At 37.1% G+C, this 21,740-nt stretch overlaps 1 protein-coding gene across 2 annotated transcripts in view; it reads right to left on the reverse strand.

The window, feature by feature from the left end:
• PAPOLG (poly(A) polymerase gamma) overlaps positions 1–21,356 on the reverse strand; it is a 35,385-nt gene extending 14,029 nt beyond the window's left edge. For both annotated transcript variants that reach the window (XM_047782019.1, XM_047782017.1), the window contains exons 1-10: positions 21,106–21,356; positions 18,983–19,144; positions 17,453–17,519; positions 12,727–12,808; positions 11,848–11,957; positions 10,466–10,519; positions 8,559–8,670; positions 4,850–4,939; positions 1,354–1,492; positions 367–439 (exon numbers count right to left, since the gene is read on the reverse strand). In XM_047782019.1, the coding sequence (XP_047637975.1) occupies positions 367–439; positions 1,354–1,492; positions 4,850–4,939; positions 8,559–8,670; positions 10,466–10,519; positions 11,848–11,957; positions 12,727–12,808; positions 17,453–17,519; positions 18,983–19,144; positions 21,106–21,122 (906 nt within the window). In that variant the 5' untranslated portion in view covers positions 21,123–21,356. The remainder of the gene's footprint in view (positions 1–366; positions 440–1,353; positions 1,493–4,849; positions 4,940–8,558; positions 8,671–10,465; positions 10,520–11,847; positions 11,958–12,726; positions 12,809–17,452; positions 17,520–18,982; positions 19,145–21,105) is intronic.
• Between the last annotated feature and the right edge of the window lie 384 nt (positions 21,357–21,740).

Here is a 21,740-nt window from a genome sequence, read left to right on the forward strand (position 1 = left end):
GAGTGAGAGTTATGCTATCCTGGAACCATGAATCTGCTTTAAACTGCACTGCAAAATAAATCTTTTATATACTTACGTATTATAACTATTATCAGTAACTGGTAAGACAGTTTTTAACAATGGATTATGACATCCTGGTTGATACACCACTCATCAAGTCTTAGATGGGCGATTTTTAATGACATAACATTTAGATCGGTATTGGAGATACAAACCATCTGCACCAAAATATACAGTAGAGAGAAAGGACTATAGATACACAGAAGGAAGATGAGCAAGGACAAGAGGAATTATTCTTAACCAGACTATATCTTATAGAATCATTTTCCTGAAAGTTTTAATGAAAAGTCATAAGAAGTCACATACCCGAGGATCCCAAACTGGCAAATTCAAATTGCTTTCTTCTGGTTGTTTCAGCAGCACAGGATTTGGCCATTCCCTAACGTGAAAGAGGCAAATTAACTCACATAAGACCTTATTTCAGGAACTATATAAAATGTTACAATCATGAAGAGTCAGCTCTGCTCCAACTTTCACATAGCAAATGTTTTTGGCATTTGGTATTGGAAAAAAAAAAAAGCAGATAAAGGAAGGAAATATATAGAAGAAAAAGCTGCTTATGTTAAAGTAGTATTCTCTAAAAGGACCAATACTACTGTGCCCATTAGCTAGAACTAATTTAAGCCTGAATTTTCCCCCTCCATTTGCTTTCATGGATTTAACCCTGATAATTTAATAACACCAACAGCTAACGTTTACTGAAAATATTCCTAATAAGTCCATACAGTAGCTATGATTATCATCTCTATTTTATATATGAGATTGCCATCTACCTTACACACAGCTAGTAAATGGCAAAGACCATTTCGCACAAGCTAAAGGCCCACATTGTACTCCCCAGAAGAAAGCATCATCTGATGTCCCATCATTGCCTCCAATTTGATGTTTGAAAATTTAACTTAAAAAGAAATGTAGGAGTTCCTGTCTTGGCTCAGTGGAAAGGAATCTTACTAGTATCCATGAGGACTTGGGTTCAATCCTTGTCCTCGCTCAGTGGGTTGAGGATCCGACATTGCTGTGAGCTGTGGTGTAGGTCGCAGACACAGCTCAGATCTGGCGTTGCTGTGGCTGTGGCACAGGCCAGCAGCTAGCTCTGATTCTCAACCCCCAGCCTGGGAAGCTCCATATGCTGCTAGTGCGGCCCTAAAAAGAACACCCCGCCCCCAAAAAAAGGAAAGAAAAAAAGAAATGTAAGCCAACAGAAGAAGCCTATGCATAGCTCTTAAATTTCCAAACAAATTTACATATAGGCTGAGGTTAGTAAGCAGTGAAAATATGCATATGAACACTTACCACTTAGAAAAAACTAAAAAGAACTTATGAACTAAAGTAGAAGCTGCTGCATTTGGATACAGTTGGCAAGTTCTTGCAACCAGCATTGCCCAGGAGACACCACCAAGGAATCCCAGCATGTTGGAATAAATACCACGTCCTAGAAAATTAAGTTATTAATTATGGTTAGGACCTACTACCCATGATATTCAAGTATAAGGAAGAGTCTAACTTCCCTCCCAAGATTTGCTTAGAACTTTTTTTTCCTTATAGAAACATTAAAATCAAGATTAGTAAACCCTAAGCTGCTCATCTTACCCCTTACTTTGCCCTCCAAAACAGACATCTCAGTTTGCCTCAGTTCTGACTGCTTAACTGGGCTCTATGGATATGACACTGGATTTCCCACTTTTCACTATCTATGGTTGAGAGAGAAATCAAAGGGAGGAGGAAAGATATGTGGGAGGTCTACAAGCAGGCAAGAAACAAAATTTCAACGGCATACTAGTCCCACCTTATCTTATAGGGGTATATGTCCCAAGACCTCCAGTGGATGCCCAAAACACAGTACCATGTTTATATACTGATATATTTATACAGTTTAATTTACAAATTTACAAATTAGGCACAGTAAGAAATTAACAATAACAAAATTAGAACAATTATGATACACTAAAATAAATGTTATGTGGATATGGTCTCTCTGTCTCAAAATATCTTATTATACAAATTTAATTCCCCTTTCATCTTAACTGAGTACTTATCACTAGCTGTCGCCGTAACTTCTACAGTGTGAGGTGGGACAGCAAAACAAGCATGAATTTATTTTTCCTTCTTCACAATTTCATGATAGAAAATTTGTTCTTATAGGGATCCTAGCAGCCTCAGCATTTAAATTTTTTCCTTTCCTCACTGAGAACTTTGATCTTTTCAGTTATAGGAAACACTTCACAGGCTTCTCTTTGGTAAATCCGAATTGCTAGCATCACTATTCTTGCTTGCACTTTGGGCCCATAAATAAATAAGAATTATGTGAACACAAATATTACAATACCATTACTGTCCTCGACAGAATGATGAGAGATTTCATCACACTACTCAGAAGAGCACACAATTTAAAGCTGATGAATTGTTTGTTTCTGGAATTTTCTACATGATATTTTCACACTGTAGATGACTACATGTATTTACAACTGTGGAAACCATAATGGCAGGTAAGACGGGACTACCGTAATCATATTTTTGGGCATTTTAAAATCAAGTGTACAGTTGGGGACTAACTTCATTATTATGCAAAAATTTGTATACGTCTCCGTAAAATACAATATTAATGTTACTCATTTTTCTCTTTTCTCTTTTATTCCTTCAGGAGTGGCATACAGAAATTCCCAGGCCAGAGACTGAACTTGTGCCACAAGAGTGACAATGTCAGATCCTTAACCTACTGAGCCACCAGGGAACTCCTGGTATTACTCATTTCTTTTCTTTTTTTTTTTTTTGCTTTTTAGGGCTGCATCCATGGCATATGGAAGTTCCCAGACTAGGGGTCAAATTGGAGCTATAGCTGCCAGCCTATGCCACAGCTAAGCAATGTAGGATCCAAGCCGTTGTCTGCGACCTACACCACAGCTCATGGCAATGCCAGATCCTTAACCCACTGAGCAAGGCCAGGGATTAAACCCGCATCCTCATGGATCCTAGTCAGGATCCATGGGCCGCAAAGGGAACTCCAGCCATTTCTTATATGACTGTTTCTTAGAACAATCCATAAAAAAGTATTACCATATTTCATCAAAACTAAGATGCCCTCAGTTATTACACAAATTATTTTGTATCCCACAAAGCAAGAGAAAAAAATACAAAATATCATTTCAGATACGTTAAATACGAAAAACATGCATCTAAGAATTGACAAGACATGGTATTTAATTTAATCTGTAAGGAAAACCAAATTGTTCATGACATCCCTTTACTGCAAATTACTTTATCCTGATTATACAATGGAGCGCAAGGACAAATTCTACTTGCTTAAGGTCTTACTATTATTTTTTCAGTCTTTTTTTTTTTTTTAGGGCCACAGCTGTGGCATATGGAAATCCCCAGGCTAGGGGTTGAATTGGAGCTACACCACAGCTCAGGGCAACACAGGATCCTTAACCCACCAATCAAGGTCAAGGGTCAAACCCTCATCCTCATGGATATTAGTTGGATTCTTTACTGTTGAGCCACAATGGGAACTCCCACTTAAGGTCTTTTTGGATGTGTCCTGTCCTATATGGTAGCCACAAGTCACATGTGGCTATATATTTTTTTGCTAACAGCTTTATTGAGCTAACATTCACATACCATAAAATTCAGCTGTTTAAAATATAAAATTCAATGAGTTTTAGTCTATTCAGAGTTGTACAATCATTACTGAAATCAACTCTGAGCATTTTCATCACCCCAAAAAGAAAACTTAAACCATCACATAATTACAATCTTCCACCAGTCCTTCTGGACCTAGGCAATCAATAATCTACTTTCTATCTCTACAGATTTGCCTATTCTGAACATTTCAAATAAATGGAATTATACAATATGCAGACTGGCTTCTTTTACTTCACACAATAGTTCCAACACTCACATATGCTATCAACACATATTGATACTTCATTCCTTTCACTTCCAAATAATATTCCATGTTATGAATACGCCATATTTTGTGGCTGTTTCCACTCTTTGACCATTATTAATAATGCTATAAACAACTGTGTACAAGTTTTTGGGAGGACCTATGTTTTCACTTCTTAGATATTATTTAATTTTAAATTTAAAGTAATTAAAATTAAAAAATTCTGTTCCTCAGGTACACATTTTAAGTGCTCAATAACCACATGGTTGCTGTGTTGGACAGCACAGATATGAAATACTTCCATCACTACAGAAAGTTTTATTGGAAAGCACTCTTTTAGACTATGTAAAACCTAGTACCAAAAGTGCAACACTTCAATGTGTTACAAATAATACAAAATGTGCTGTGCCAGCTCAGGACTGGGTCTTTTATGAACCACATCCTATAAACTAGTACAGTTCAAGGCTTTATTAGAAGAGTGTTATAAGATGAAAAACAAAAAGGTTAAAACCATCACTTTAGGTTCTTCATTCAGTAAATTTCTTGAACATTCAGACTCTTTGCTGGTGACAGGGAGACAAAGGTAAGACAATCCTGCTATAGAGATCTCGAAGAGGAGCAAGGGTTTTACTCTTCAAGTTCTAACTCATTCTGACTCTCTGGCTAAAACCTAAGATGCTCAGCCAGGGGCTTTTAGTTTTCATCCATGAGAAAAGAAGGGAGAGTCACACAGCAGAGCACCATAAGCACTGCCCCTGAAAAAGAAACAGCTTTTCTAAAACTTAATGGACCTCGATCCCCCACAGTATCAACAGGTCCAGGAGTTTCCATAAGTGCTCTCTTAGCAACCGAAGATTATAGTTTTATAATGCAAATGCAAACTGAAAGACTTGGGATACTTACGTTTTGCCCAAAGTTTGACTGCTCTTAGGGTGAGTCTGAAAGTTTCTTTATTTGGCACTAAATGCAAAATTTCATCAGTAACTCTACACCCTGAAAAACAAAGCATTCATATTCATCATGCAAAAAAATCCTTCTAACATCAACTCTTAAATGCTAAAAAGACCAAAGACATTAAAATGTGAGGTTTAATTTCTCTATGTACTTTAAATTTAGCACTTGCATATGAGAAATTACTTTGCTTATAAAGAATAAACAGCACATGCATGGGTAATACAGCCAATATTAAAATAAGAGATGAGTCTGAATATCTTTTTAGCTTTTTTCCACTTTTAGCTTTACTGTTAAATCAAATGCTTCCAAGTTATAAAACTGTTATTGCTTTAGTGCCAACCTTATCCACAAACAGTGATTTACCGTTGTACTCTGCAAGTACGGCAAAACACAATTAAGGTAAATAAAACACTATAAACCAGTGGTTCTCAAAGTGCTATCAGTGGACTTTGGGAATCTATTTAGTTAAAAATAGTTTAACTGAATCTATTAGTTAAAATTTCTATAAATCGATTACAGAAATCTACTTCTAAAACAATAGTAATTCTATAATAATAGTAATGCAAAAAAAAAAAAGTAATGCTTTGCCTGTTTCGCTGTGTTAACCTTGGCACTCATGATGCCAAACCAGTAGTGGGTAAAACCGTGGTAGCTTAGCAGTGAATCAAAGCCTGGCAACAAACTGTATTAGTAAGCAATATTATCTTTACCACAAGTTTGCAGTTAGAAAACAGCAAAGGAACATTTGTGATGTTTCAATGTGTTCAAGGTAAGCTCAACTATCTGCTTTTTCCAAGGTACACCAGTTTTACTTGAAAGAAGGATTGACAGGCAACTCTAATTATTCATACTTGGGTATTTAGCAGACATTTCCTAAAAAATGAACAAAGTGAGCCCCTCACTTCTAGGGGAAAAAAATGACCAAATTTGTTACCAATGATAAAATTTGAGCTTTCAAGTAAAAATCAGAATTTTGGACAACTATCATCTGCTACTGTAAACTTGTTGGCTTCCCAAGACTTAAAGACTCTTCTTTTTTCTTTCATTTTATTTTTTATTATAGTTGATTTACAATGTTGTGCCAATTTCTGCTGTACAGAAAAGTGGCTCAGTCATACATATAAAACACATTCTTTTTTAATAGCATTTTCTTTTTTCTTTTTTTTCTTTCTCTTTTTTTTTGTCTTTTTGCCTTTTCTAGGGCCACTCCCGAGGCATATGGAGGTTCCCAGGCTACAGGTCGAATCGGAGCTGTAGCCACCAGCCTATGCCAGAGCCACAGCAACACGGGATCCGAGCCGAGTCCGCAACCTATACCACAGCTCACGGCAATGCCGGATCCTGAACCCACTGAGTAAGGCCAGGGATTGAACCCGCAACCTAATGGTTCCTAGTTGGATTCATTTCCGCTGTGCCACGACAGGAACTCCAGGACCTTGTTTATTAAGACTTTTCTTTTTAAAAACTTGGTTGGCTTGGACTTACTGTCATGGTTCAGAGGAAACAAATCTGACTAGTAACCATGCAGATGATGTAGGTTCGATCCCTGGCCTCCCTCAGTGGGTTAAGGATCCATTATTGCTGTGAGCTGTGGTGTAGTTTGTAGCAACACAGCTACAATCTGGCTTTGCTGTGGCTGTGGTGTAGGCTGGCAGCTACAGCTCTAATTTGACCCCTAGCCTGGGAACTTCCATATGCCACAGATGTGGCCCTAAAAAGACCAAAAAATAAAAAAATTTAAAAAATAAAAATAAAAAACTGATTGGCTTATTTATTCATCTATCTATTCTTTCTTCCTTTCATCTATCCATCCATCTATTTATTTTTGGCTGCACCTGTGGCAAATGGAAGTTCCTAGACTAGGGACTGAACCTGAGACGCAGTTGTGACCTGTGCCACAGGTGTGGCACTGCTGAATCCTTAATCTGCTGCACCACAAAGGTACTTCTTATCAAGACTCTTCTGATGAGATTGGTGGTGATATTAATGAATGTGATTTAAAAAAGTTATTTTATAATGAAATGTGTTAATATTGAAAAGATCTAAATAACTTTGTGAGTAAGTATTTTCCAAATGACTAAAGCATGATAGTATAAAGTCAGGCATGGGTAAAAGATTCATTCAAAAACAAGACAGGTCTGGAGTTCCCACAATGGCACAGTGGAAACGAATCCGACTAGGAACCAAGAGGTTGCGGGTTTGATCTCTGGCCTTGCTCAGTGGGTTAAGGATCTGGCGTTGCCGAGAGCTGTGGTATAGGTTGTAGACATGGCTCAGATCTGGCATTGCTATGGCTATGGTGTAGTCCAGCAGCTACAGCTCCAAATAGACCCCCCCTAGCCTGGGAACCTCCATATGCCATGGGTGCGGCCTTAAAAGGACAAAAGACAGAAAAAAAAAAAAAAAAAAGACAGATCAACAGATTTTTAATGTAACAGAGTACAAAAAAGTTAAATATGATTTTAGATTTGATAACCTAGTTAATACTTTAAAAGATCACTTTTATTTAACCAAAAGGGAAAAAACTACAGATATATGCTACAAACATGGATAAACCTCAAAAATAATATGCTAAATGAAAGAAGCCAGGCTCAAAAGCCCACTATGATGCCATTTATATACAATGCCCAGAGAAAGCAAATCTATAGAGATAGAAAGTAGATTAGTGGTTGCCTGGGATTGGGGGTTGGAAAACGAAAGACTGCAAATGGGTATGAAGGATCTTTTGAGAATGATGAAAATGTTCTAAAACTGGACTGTGGCGCACAACTCTTTGAATCTACTAAGACTACTGAACTGTACACCTTAAAAGGATGGATTTTACATTGTAAATCAATCACACTTCAATAAAACTTTAAAAAATGAGAAAAACAAAAATAATAAAAAGGATGGATCTTATATAATTATACCTCAGTAAAGTTGTTTGAAAAGAAAAAAATGTCACTGGTCCTGTTTTGGTGGAGTATCAATGAATATCCACAATTATCTGAAGGAGCTATTAAAATATGCCTCCCTTTTCCAATTACATATCTTTAAGAGGCCAGATTTTCTTCCTATGCTTCAAAACAAAATTTAACAAGAGATTGACTGTAAAAGCAGATTAACAATCTAGCTGTGTTCTATTAAGTCAAATATTAGTTACAAAAATGCAAAAGCCATTCTTACATAAAAATGTATTTATAGTCACTTACATCTCTCTGCTGTGTTAAGTCAAATATTAGTTAAAAAAGTACAAAAAAGCCATAAAAATGTATTTACATTCTTATAGAAAAATGTATTTACATTCACTTATAATGGGCTTATTATTGTTTTAAAATGAACTAATAAATGCTTCAATTCCTCAATTTATATTTCTATTATGATAAACATAGATAAATATAACATAAACAGATAATCCTGGAGCTTCTCAAAAAATGTCTAGCATGTAAAGGCGTTCTGAGACCACTAAGTTTGAGAAACACTACTATAAACATAAACATTTTAAATAAATTTGTGGTTTTTTGAGATGCTTAAATGTGATCAGATTATTTGTATAAAGAAAAGTATGCCATTTTTAACTGAGTCTAATCCTTAAAAAATATACTCATAGTTATGCAAAAAGATCTCTATTTGTTTTTGTTTTCAAGCAGATATCTGAGATTTCTTTTAAGAAGCTTACCATTTAGGCTGCGAATACACCTTATATCAAGGCTTCTCAGTCGAGAGTCATCTCTTAAATCTAAATTATCTGATATGGTTTGTATTGCCAGTCTTGCAAAAACTAGATCAATCTTTGGAAAGAAGAAAAAAAAGAGAAAAATATTACTGTTTCTCCTTCTAGTCCATTCTCCCCTCTTCCCACCTCAAAAATGTACATAAAGGTCTAATTATTAGTCTGGGAAGTTCTATAAAACTTCCAAGGCCTATGCAGGCAATGTCACACTGGAAAATCACTGCAAAGTTTGAGGAGAGTAATTTTTAAATTAAGGGAAAGCATTTTAATTTTAGCAAAACCCTTGTGCGTGAATTTCTAGATAAAGATGGCAGATCCAACACGTTTACATTCATTCCCTCTTGAAACCCCACTGAAACATCAGCAAAATTTAATTTTGTTTTTTTAATTTTGTTTTTAAAGGCATAACCTACTAAGTCAGAGAATAAAAGGAGACAGCAAAAATTATGAAAGCTGGAAAGCAAATGGGCAAATGGTAACAGACTCAGCAGATCTAAGTAAGGACAGGTTGTAAATAAATTCATAAGTAAAAAGGAACACTATGAGAATAAAAAAGTATTCTGAGAAATTAAAAATACGACAGCAGAAATAGAAAACAAGATAAAGTTTAGAAGATGATAAGAAAACCCCCAAAAGGAGAACAATGTATGAAAATGTGGTTATAAGTGAGAGGGAAGAGGTTAAAAAAAAGAGAGGCAGTGCTGGGGTTCCAACATACAAATGTTGGAAGTTCCAGAAAGCAGTGAGAAAACAAAGGTAGGAAACACAATAGAATTTAATACAATTTCCAAGAACTGAAGGATAGGCGTTTCCAAGTTGAAAGAACTACTGAGTGTCTTGGCGTATTTGGTTGAAAAGACACATATCACAACAAAGTATACTACCATGAATTTTACAACTATGAAGATTTGCCAGGGTGGGGGGGGACAGGGGGGAAATCACACAAGTGGCCAAAGACAAGGTCACATACAAAAGATGATGAATCAAACTGGCATCACACTCCTCAACAGAGTACAGAGGCTAGAAGGCAATGAAACAAGGCTTTCAAAATTCTGAGAAACATAATTTCTCATCTAGAACTCCATACTCACCCAAACTATCAATTTGGTGTGAGAACAGAATAAAGGTGTTTTTAAACATGCAAGATCTCAAGAGTATGTGCTCTTTTTCAAGAAGCTGGTAGATGAGCATCACTAAAATGAGAATAAGCCAAGAAAGAAGAAAACTCTAGAGAAGCAGAAGGAAATCCCAGGATGAGTGAAGAAAACTATCAGAATGACAGCTGTATATTAGTCTTGGAGAATAATCAATGTGGATTAGAACAGATGAGAAGAATCAGTGAGACAGTATTTCAAGAGGATAATGACAGAATACCCGAGAAATCTAAATCTATTTAATGGAGATTGAGACAACTAGGAGAGACTGAGTTTGAATTAAGTCATAAGCACAAAAATCAAGCAAATAAAACACAAAACATTTAACTCCCAAGAAAACAAAAGCCACACAGCAAAGACTAGTAACCCAGCACATACCGTGCTCAATTCTGAACATTATTTGTGAGATCACAATAACATAAACCCTGAATACTGCTCCAACTGAAACTGTAATATGATTATTTTAGGATATCACGGGAATGAGAAGGATGTATATAAAAATGTTGGGGGTATGGATGGAGGCTAGTTCATTTTCCATGGTGAGGAAGGACTCACCATGACTAGAGTATTTGATTCCTTAAAATACATGCCTATGTAAGCCTAATTTTTAAAAAACACAAAAACGAACCAAAAAAATACAAAAAATCCATATGGGTTAAATACTTTAATTGAAAAGTCAGAAAAATATTTAAGACTTACTTCAATTCCATCAAATTCAAATTTTATAACAGGCACAAAGGCATCTTCTACAGCCTACAAAAGAAGAAAACAATTATAATAAATAGGGTGTAATCCTTTCTCTATACTTCCCAAATGCCAATAATGTGAATAGTTTTTCCTCCCAATCTGTATTTTAACCCAATAGAAAACGTGAAAATTTCTTGGTTTCTCATTCTAGGAAAGCGAGTACTTCTATTTTGCGACTGCGTTATTTAAGATACACAAAATATCCATGACAGTAGCTATCTAACTTATTATCGTCCTAAAAATATTCAGGTAGAACTGCTATCATCTGGGAACTTGCTATTTGTTAAGCTTAAACTGAAAGCTGATTATTTTCTTTCTTATTTTTTTCCTTTTTACAGCCACACCTCTGGCATATGCAAGTTCCCAGGCTGCGGGTCGAATTGGAGCTGCCGCTACCTGCCTATGCCACAGCCATGGCAACACCCGATTGAGGAGCATCTGTGACCTACACCTACACCACAGCTTGTGGCAAAGCTGGATTCTTAACCCACTGAAAGAGGCCTGGGATCAAACCTAAATCCTCACATAAATTATGGTTGGGTTCGTAACCTGCTGAGCCACAACAGCAACTCCTGAAAACTGATTATTTTCAGAGAGGCCTAGTGTTAGAAATTAAAATATCAGATCTCATGAGTAATCAAAAAAACAAAACAAAAAAACCCCACAAAATAAAACAAACAAGAAAACCCCAATACAGTCTGGATTTAGTAATGTTTCTCCGAGCCTTCCTTAATTCCTCAACCTAACAAATTCTTAACCTCCTTCTCCATTTCTAGATACCCAAATAATTCATATCCTCTGAACTTCACCTTATATGAGATTGCATTAAAACTACCTGTTTGTTTAGTACACCCAATCCCTTCCTCCATAAACTATATCTTATTCACTACTTATTTATGAGACCAAGGCTAGTATCTCATCAATCACTGATGCTGAAATTTTATTTGCTGAATGAATGGCTAGATATACACATATAAAGAATTACTAATTGAACTTTATACATAATAGCAGCCACCATTTGATAGGCATCGACCATTTACCAGATATTATAGTAAATGATGTATATCAATTATCTCATCAATCCTCCAAAAAACCTTATGAGAAAGTTATCACTACCTCTCCATTTGATAGCTAAAGGAACAGACTCAGAGACTGAAATCCTGAGTTAATATGTGGTAGATGCTAGATTCAACCCAGGTCTGCATAATTAAAAAGCTCATGTTTTTAATCATTATCTGTTATTTTAATAAGATACAGGAACTTAAGAAATATGCCAACCATCATAAGTCCTAGCTTTTACAGTTATTAATGAATTAGATACAGAGGATACTTACTCTTAAGTTTCTAATGCCATCTTGATGTTTCAATTTTTCAAAAAAAGACTGAAAAAAATCAGATCTCTCCACATGTCTCGGAGCTACACAAAGTGCATCTATGTCAGCCCCTGCAAATCCAAGTATTTCTTATCAAGAAGAGCTTATTAGGTATATACTATATTTTTTGTATACACAAACATATGTATAGAAGAAAGTATGTTGAGTATAGAAAAACGTTAATACTGAATAGCTCTGAGTAATGAGATAATAGGAATTTTTTCTTCTCTATTTTCTTTCTTTCCTTTTTTTTTTTGCTTTTTAGGGCCATATCCAGGGCATATGGAAGCTCCCAGGCTGGGGTCAAACTAGAGCTACAGCCACCTCAGATCCAAGCCACATCTGCAACGTACACCACACCACAACTAATGGCAACGCCAGATCCTTAACCCACTGAGTAAGGCCAGGGATTGAACCCACGTCCTCATGGATACTAGTCGGGTTCATTAACCACTGAGCCATTTTTTCTTCTCTATTTTCTTTTCTTTCTTTTTTTGCCTTTTAGGGCTGCATCCATGGCATATGGAGCTTCCCAGGCTAGGGGCTGAACTGGAGCTGCAGCTGCCGGCCTATGCCATAGCCACTGGCCTATGTCACAGCCACGGCCACGCAGGATCTGAGATGTGTCTGCAACCTACACCACAGTATAGGTCACAGCAACGCTGGATCCTTAATTCACTGAGTGAGGCCAGGGATCAAACCTGTATCCTTGTGGATACTAGTTGGGTTCACTACCACTGACCCACAACAGGAACTCCTCTTCTGTATTTCCTAATTATGAATAGCAAATAAGTTTGTTACTGAAAGTTCTTCTCAGGTAAAACATAGAAAATAAGTTACCTTTGGTGTGTACTCCAAGCCTATAGGAGCCAAAAGTGAAAATTTTTCCACCAACAGTAGCCACAACAGAAGGTGGGAGATTCTAAAATAAAATAAACCAATTTAAAAAGGCATTTAACTGTTCAAATTATTTAGCATTAAAATTGCCTAAATGCTGTAACAAATGTTGGCGAGGATGTGGAGAAAAGGGAATCTTTGTCCACTATTGGTGGGCATGTATATATTGGTACAACTACTGTAGAAAACGGTGTGAAGATTGCTAAAAAAAACTAAAAGTATAACTATCAAATGATCCAGCAATTCCACTTCCAGGGACATATCTGAGGAAAAAAACATGAATTTGAAGATATATGCACCTAATGTTCACAGCAGCATATTTACAATAGCCACGATATGGAAGCACCTAAGTGTCCATCAACAGATAAATGGATAAAGATGTGGTGTGTATACCACATACACACCTTTTATTTTATATATATATAAAATAAAAAGAATGGAATTTTACCATTTGCAACAACATGGATGGACTTCAAGGGTAATAGGCTTAGCGAAATAAGATGGACAAAGACAAATACTGTATGGTATCACTTGCATGTGGAATCTAAAAAGTAAAACTGGTGAATATAGCAAAAAAGAAACAGAATCAGAGAGAGAACAAACTAACGGGGAGATGGAAGAGGGGAGGGGTACAAAAGGGGTAGAGGATTACGAGATATAAACTACTATGTATAAATAAGCTACAAGGATATACTGTACAGCATAAGAAATATAGCCAATATTTTATAACTATAAGTAGAATATAACCTTTAAAAATTATGAACTACTAAAAAAAATTATGAACTACTATGTTATACACTTGAAACTTATAATCTTGTAAATAAACTATACCTCAATAAAAAAAAATTGCCTAAATGCTACTGATATATATTGCATTTGTCAACTCTGATGAGCAGAGATTTGTGAAAGTACTTCAGAACTTTTCTGATTGCAGCTTGAATGAAGGTATTCCCAAAGGAAAAACAAATTTGTGTCCAGTATACATGCATTCATCTCTATCTTAACAAAACATTTATCACTTGACCCTACCTGTCCCCTCCAACTGCCTGTCTTTGGTGCCGTCACTCTTAACAGTCACCAAGGAACTCTTAACTACCAAAATTTCTGTTTGTCTGTTTTGGAGTATAGTTGATTTAGAGTGTCATATTAGTTTCAGATGTACAGCTCGGTATATTCAGATTCTTTCTCCTTATAGATTATTACAGAATATTGAGTATAGTTCCCTGTGCTATACAGTAGGTCCTCGTTGGTCAACTATTTTATATATAGTAGTGTGTTTATTTATTAAGTTAATGTATTTTCAGCTCTCTACAGTTATCATACCCTTGACTAATACCATCTCTCCTTCAGTTTTTGTGACAGATATGCTTATCTCAATTCTAGCTCTATAATATTTTTACAAGAAAGTGGGGTCATTCTTGACGTGATCTTATCTTTTTAATTTACCAGAATTACAAAGCTACTTCTAACCTCTCTCTAGAGCCAATTCTAACTGCACATCAGGTATTTTCACTCAGACTTTCTGATCCACATCAATATCCGTCCCTGAAACCTAGCAAAAAAATCCTCCCTATGATAAACCAGTTATCCCTCCGTATTTCTCTATTTCTGTTCCTCATTTTCCTTACTGCCCATATCTGTAAGTCATTATTTTCTCTGGCTTACCAATTCTTAGTTTATATCCCTCACATTGTCACTTTCTCCCACCCGCCACCATTCTGGGCTATTAAATAGTTTCATAAGCTACCCCCTTGCCCTCAGTCTTTATTTTCTTACTCTACTTTGTACAAATTCACTCGCTGATATTCCTTTTTTTCCTCTTTTATTTTTTAAAATTATTATCACTCACTGATATTCTTAAATTACTCTATTGCCTAACTCTTCTGCTCCAAACTTGCAAGTGCATTCTTCTCTGACTACTGAGCCTTAGATCCTAAGGATTCTCATAGTATGTACTTATGGATCTTTCTTGCCTGTCTCCTGATCTTCCCTTCTGAAGCTCCAACTGCCAATATGTGACATAACAGTATCCTCTCCATTGCATTTGCCATTTTCCCCGCCTCAAATGCTTGCCATCCTCTCTGGGTATCTCAATACCACCTATTTTTCAAAGTTCACTTCAACTTCTACTCCCTCATGAAGCCTCCTTTGATCATCCAGCCCCCTTAAAACAAACTTTTTATCCTTCTTTGCTCCTCTACTATTATCTCTAACCTCTTTTATGCTACATTTATTGACTTTTTTCTTCCCTATTGTTAGTCCCATAATATCTGCTAATTAATTTAAATAAATTAATTTGAATAAAAATATCTGCATAACAGGATATTCTGTTACTTCCTCTGTTTAACAAATACGAATGTTTCAAGAATACCACAAATAATTTTAAAACTAGAAAAGTTAGTAAAATTGTTGATGACTAACATGAATCAAAAGAATAGAGAAACTCCTTTTTGTTTACCTTCCTACTTTGAAAAGCATGATTCCTGCATGATTTATGAGAAAGTGATAAATCGAAACACAGAGTAAAATATTTTCACCACAAACTATAGCATTTAACTAAAATGATTTGGAGTTCTAGACTAAAGTTTAAATGTTCCATGGTATACCCTGGCAGTCAGTGGTTAATAATTTGGTGTTGTCAGTGCTGTGGTTCGGGTTCAAACCCTTGTCCCAGGAACTTCTGCATGCCCCAGGTATAAGCAAAAAAAAAAAAAAAGTTTAAATCTTCCAATTGCATGTAGAATATTAAAATGAATGATCTCTGATCTAACTCAAATCCTTCAGACATTTTTCAAACTAAAATACGCATAAATGAAAGGAAATTATAATGATATAGAAAATGGCCAGTCACTTTGTATGCAAAGGAAGGAAGTTGTTAAAACCAATTTAAAAATTATTTTATTTCCTTTGCTTAAAATAAAAAAAGCCAAACAGTGGTAAAGTCTCCAATTTTTAACAGTGGTTTTATGCCTAGAAATTAAATGGAAACCAATTTCTTGTTTCTGCAGATTAAAGCACTAATGTGAATAAGAAAAAAGCAATCTAAATAATTAAAATAAACAAAAACCCCCCTAACTCCAAAAACCACACCCCCCAAAAAAACACCCCTTTAACATAGATTCTACTGGATTGTTCTTTTAGCTGCAAAAAAAAAAAACCCACAAAGTAAATCAGGCGCATCTCTCAATAAAGTAATCTAGTCTCTTTTGTGAACAGTAAACCTTGACTTCTCTTGACGCATCCTAGAATAGGGATACAAGCAAAAACCTCACAAAGAAAGGTGGTGAGAAGTCTTAGAGCCTGTTACTCTGATTTTAGAATAATTCTAGCCAAGTTGTGTATCTGGTTTCCATACTCAAAGCAACTACCAGCTGATTATAGAAAGGGACAACAGGTTCCCCAACATTTATTTAATGCCTGAGCTCTGTTCTACAGTTGTACAGGTGAATAAGACAGGGCTTTTTCTTAAGGAGTTAAACATCTGGTAGCAAAGAAACAAGTACAAACTTTTTTTTTTTTTTAAATTATGCATGACTAGCATCTCACCTGCTCAGAATTCAACCTAACTGAAAACCTCCACTATTGAAACCCTGCTATGAGCTCAGAAATGATCCAGACAGCCGCTTGGCAGCCAAAGTAAACCCCATAAAGACCATTTATTTAAACTCAATGACTACAGACTTAGCACTGTCCCTCATAACCTTATTTAGAGCCCAATGTTTAAAAGAACCAACTGTATACATGTATCATAGGTACAGAAGAACTAATAAAAGCTGTAAAAGAAAGAATTCTAACAGGTGTTTATCTAATTTCTAAACTGATGCATATTACTGGGAAGAAAACGATTTTACAGACATTAACTTTCAGCTGATTGCTGTTAAGGAAGAGATGGCAAACTATTAAAAAAAATTTTTAAATACCACAGTTTGAACCACTTACCGAAGGGGCAAATAGTATTACTCAGTTGACCATGTCCTAAAAGACATTTTATTACAGCTAACAAAATACTATTCATAGTGATGATTCCCAGACAAATGAAAATTAAATTATATTCAAAGTATAAGAAAAATGAAGTCGATTTTAGAAGAAAAATAGGTAAGCTACCAGAGGAGGGAAAAGTTGAATAATTACAAATTAGGGCATGCAAACTCGTATGTCTCAGGGGCTACGCAGGTATGCAAGTGAGGAAAGTATACACGTAAGAAACACAAGACACTGATTGATAAATGACAGCTGCTGTGTCAAAGAGAGCAAGGAATGATGGGGACCATGAGGCCCTAGAGGGGAGGAGCCCAATTCCATTCAAGCCTCTTCCTGCCTTGCACAAAGACAAGGCCCAGTGCTGCCAGACCAGGTATTTCACAAGAAGTCTGCAATCTAGCTTTTTAAGTAAAATCTCAGGTATTTAAATTCTGGTCCACTACCAAGCAAGACATTTGTGAGTCAAGCAAGACATTTATGTGGACATGTAGTCAGACACTGGCTATCTGTGGAGTAAATCTTCATTTATTTAGGCCTCAACTATCTAGATCATTTCATTTCCAAGTATATTAAAGAGTCATGTTTTAATGTATTCTGATTAGTCTCGACTCCTTCATCCTGTATCTTATTACCAGGACTAATGACCAAGACATAATGAAACTATGAATTCAATTTAGTTTAGCCTTACCTTACTCTCACTGACCTCAGAAATCCATTCTTTTACTAAATTGTTCAGTTTACCAAGAACAACCAGCCTATAATAAAAAATAACATGCTTTAGACTAAAACAAACAAAGAACACCAAAAACAAACAGTATTTTAAAAAGTAATTAAACATATAGGCAGTACCTTTGTGTTGGTGCTAGAGTAAAAGCATATTACACACGTGCTAATGCTATCACATCTGTTGATACATGGCACATCTCTTTGGCATTCTTAGGTTCCTAAGAGTTCCAAAGAGACGATAAACGTGATGATAGTATTTTGTTCTTTGAGCTATTTTCAAAATTCAAAAAGCCTAATAAAAAAAAATCAAAATTACCTTCAACAAGGCTGCAGAGGCCAACTGAACTGTCAACTTTCTTGGCCTTACTATGGAATAAAATCAATTCAGTGTGGTAATAATAGAGGTTAGCATTCTTTCATCGACAGTTGTGTTTGGATAATAAAAATGAGTACATTATATATTGACTAGTGTTTATAAAATTTACTTAATAAAAGCAATTTGATATTAAAACAAACTTGCAACTAACAGCATAACCAAATCCAGTTTACCAAAAAAAAAAAAAAAAAAAATTTAGGTATCTTAAAGATAATACATGAAAAACTGAATTCCTGATTTGTCCAAACTTGCTTCTCCCTCAGCCTTCCCCAGGTAATGGAATTTCATCCTTCTAGATGCTAAGACCAAAAATCTTGGCATCATCCTTGACCCGTTCCACTCCCCCCTTCACATTCCACAATCATTAAACAACCCTACCATTAAAATGTCCAGAATTCTACTACTTCTTATTACCTTCACTGCCAATCTCCCTAGTTCTGGCCACCACCATTTCTTCCTTGGGTTATTATAATAGCCTCCTAACTAGTTTCCCTGCTTCTGCTTTGACCTCTCTTCATACTATTCTCAACAATACAGCCAGAATGACTGTGTTAAACATGAGTCAATCATGCCAATCTTCTGTTCAAAACACTAACTGCTTCCCATCTCAGTAAAAGCTAAAACCTTTATAATGGCTTTCAAGGTCCTAAGTGACCTTTCCCTCCAAGTTCCTTCCTACCTCATTTTCTTTAAGCCCACATTTCTCTTCTTATTCACTCTGCTTCACTCACCCAGGCTACTCTGCTATGTATTTCTTAACTGTATCAGCTACACTCCCACTTCAAGCATTCTGCCTAGAATACTCTTTCCTCAAATTCATAGAGCTCTTTCCTCACCTTCAAAATTTTCTTCAAATGCCAAAGAAGCCTTCCCTGACAACCTCGACTCCCAGCTTCATTTTTCCCAGCAGCACTTGTTATATGTAGCATTTATTTTATTTGGCTAATTGTTAGTCTCCTCTAACTTCCAACTAAAATATAAGTTCCAGAAGTGGCCACCTTTTTTTCTCTCATTTTGTCATTTTTGTATCCCTTTGTATTGGTACTTGATATATGTTTATAGAATTAACAATTAAATAATTTAATGTAAAATATTTCACATTTTTAAATGACATACCTGTGGTTCAACTCTTCCTCATCTTCAAACACTCCAAATGGTTTCATGGCATCAATTAATTTCTGTGTGTAAATATGATCAATTTCTTTAGGACATGCCAAGCTGATTGGAGAGGTGATCCCATAATGCTTTTGTTGACGCTGGCTGTCCAGCACGGTGTTTCTGTTGAAGAAAAATGAAACAGCAGAAAAAAATTAAAGCATCGTATATTGATACATTAAATTTCTCAATCCACTAATTTAAATACCTTAAAAGTTTACTTAGCATAAACAGTTGTGCTTCCCCCCCACCTTAGGAAAAAAGAGTATTTTGTGTTTATGTTGATGAAGGGCTATTCATACTGCCTCAAGCTCTCATGGTTAGGATGTCTTTCAAGCCAAAAGCAGCCTGTGTTGGCATCAGGACAACTGTGCCAATACCACTCAGCTCAAATGCAAAGAGCCTGAATGGGAGCTGGGCCAGGGCCACCTTCACTACACCCTGCAGACTTAAGCACCATCTACATTCAATCTCTGAAAAGTAGTCAGCCACTTGAAAGAAAACTCTAAAACATTTGTTTTTCCCCCTCTCAGGAAAGAAACAAAAGCATCCCATTTAGAAGGTCCTTGTGAAATATTCTAGCTTTTAAAAAGAAATCACAACTATGTTTGTTCCTGAGAAGCCTACATTAACATCCTTTGCTTGAATCAGCCCCCACAGTCTGTGACTCTAGTTAATTGTTTTCATTTAGATGGATACAACTATGAATCTTGGGTCCCACTTTCTTATCTCTATGCTGAGAAAGTTGATCATCAAGGGGCCTACTAGCACTAAAATTCCAATTCCATGGTTCTGAACATCCCTCACCTAGTCAGGAAAACAAAAGCAAGCAACAGAAGCCTACATTTCCCTCAACTCATCATTTTAACTTATAGGTAAACACCTTGGAGAAATTCTAGTTCAAGTGTACCAAAAGGCATGTACAAGAATGTTCACTACCACAGTTAACATTAAAAACTTAGAAATAAGACAATCACCAACAGGAAAAGGACTAAATTAGGGTGTATCCCTACAATGGAATACAATACAGTAGTTAATATGAATTAATTAGAGCTGAAAACATTATCATGGACAAATCTCAAAGATACTATGTTTCACTATAGAAGCTGCAGAATGACAAGTGTGATACTAGTTATATGAAGCTTAAAAACAAGTAAAACAATGCCAATTTGGAACATACATATGTAGCAATAGCAAAAAAAAAAAAAAATGCAGCAATGAGCATAAAATTCAAAACTGTGGGGAACTCTGGGGGAGGGGGTGAATGGGACCAAAGGAGGAGGGGGTAGGAGAATCCTTCAGATATACTCATTATGCTTGGTTTCTTTTAAATAAAGATGTGGTACACACACACACACACACACACACACACACACAGAGCACGTTATGTTTGGGGAGAGATGGATGGTGGCTACACAAATGCTGCTTATGCTATTCCTTGCATTTTTCTGTATGTTCAAATTATTTCCTAATAAACCAAAATGTCAAAAGCTTAAAATCCTGCCAGGAGGACACCGTTTCTGACTTACCCAAGTATGAGCAGAAGGAAGAGACCCGCAGATGCACGGTGGATAGGTGGGGAGGCCAGGGGAGGGTGAAAAGAGCACAACCTTTATTAAAGAGAAACCCATGGGCTGGGATAGGTCATTCACTCTTGAAGACCTGGAGACCGCAGGTCATGAAGAGGGAGGAGGAGGAGGTAGGGGGATGGTATTTGCGCCAATGCAGACTGGAGCAGAAACCGGCTCAGACAGTGCTGGGGGCAGGACTGTGACCGACAATTTCTCCCTACGGACACACGAGCCTCTCTCCCGCCGCAACCTCATTTGGGGGCGTCCTCAGAGGTGGGGCAGCCAGGCGCAGATGGGGGTCTCCTGGAGTCCCCGAGTCTGTGCAAGGGTGCCAGGTGAGCGCCCAGTGTGTAGGGAGGTGCCCTTGTCGACCGGCCGGGTGCAGGGAAGGAGACCACCCTGCAGTGCTCCGGCCAGAACGCGGGGGCAGGAAACGAAAGCTGGGTCCCGGGCCGACCATCCCTGCCCACTCCGTTCTGCCTCTCCCCCAACCGCCGCCCCCCAAACACTTACGCAGACATCTCTTTCATCGCTTCCTGCGTCCCCCTCACCGGCGAGTGCCTTTAGCTCTGGAGTCCTGTTCTTGCTCTTCCCTTCTCCTCCTGTCCACTTTCCTCCGCTCGTTTGCAGCTCGCTTTCTCGCTCTCTTACTCTCTCACTTACTACGGCCGAGGCATCCAACCGAGTAGTGAAGACACCACAAAACCGGCTCTATTTATGACAATACAGCGCGGCCGACGCCAATATGGCGCCGCTTCCCAGCCTGCCTCTCGCCCGCCGTGGCCCCGCCCCTTGAGACCTGGATCCGCCCCCTCCCCACCCCGCCCCCTCCCCCTGGGTCCCGGAGGCTCCGGGTGCCCCGCCCATAGGAGGGGAACCGGCTCGGGCTGCAAACATAGGTCTCAAGGAGCGTTTGGTTCCTTCCTTTGTTCAGTGGGACTGTCAATCCAGGCTAACTGCTAGGAAGGTAATTTGGGACGTGTTTTCCTGTTTCTCTTAGGAGAGCCTATATCATATATTTTAAAAAAGATCACAACCTTGCATAGAAAATACTATTTTAACTCTTTCATTATGCCACACCTTTAATTTAATAGGTCATAGTCATAGTCTAATCAATTCACCCCTTGAGGAGATTATGTCCTGAGAAG

Source organism: Phacochoerus africanus, chromosome 5 (genome assembly GCF_016906955.1).
Source record: "Phacochoerus africanus isolate WHEZ1 chromosome 5, ROS_Pafr_v1, whole genome shotgun sequence".
NCBI classification, from domain to species: domain Eukaryota; kingdom Metazoa; phylum Chordata; class Mammalia; order Artiodactyla; family Suidae; genus Phacochoerus; species Phacochoerus africanus.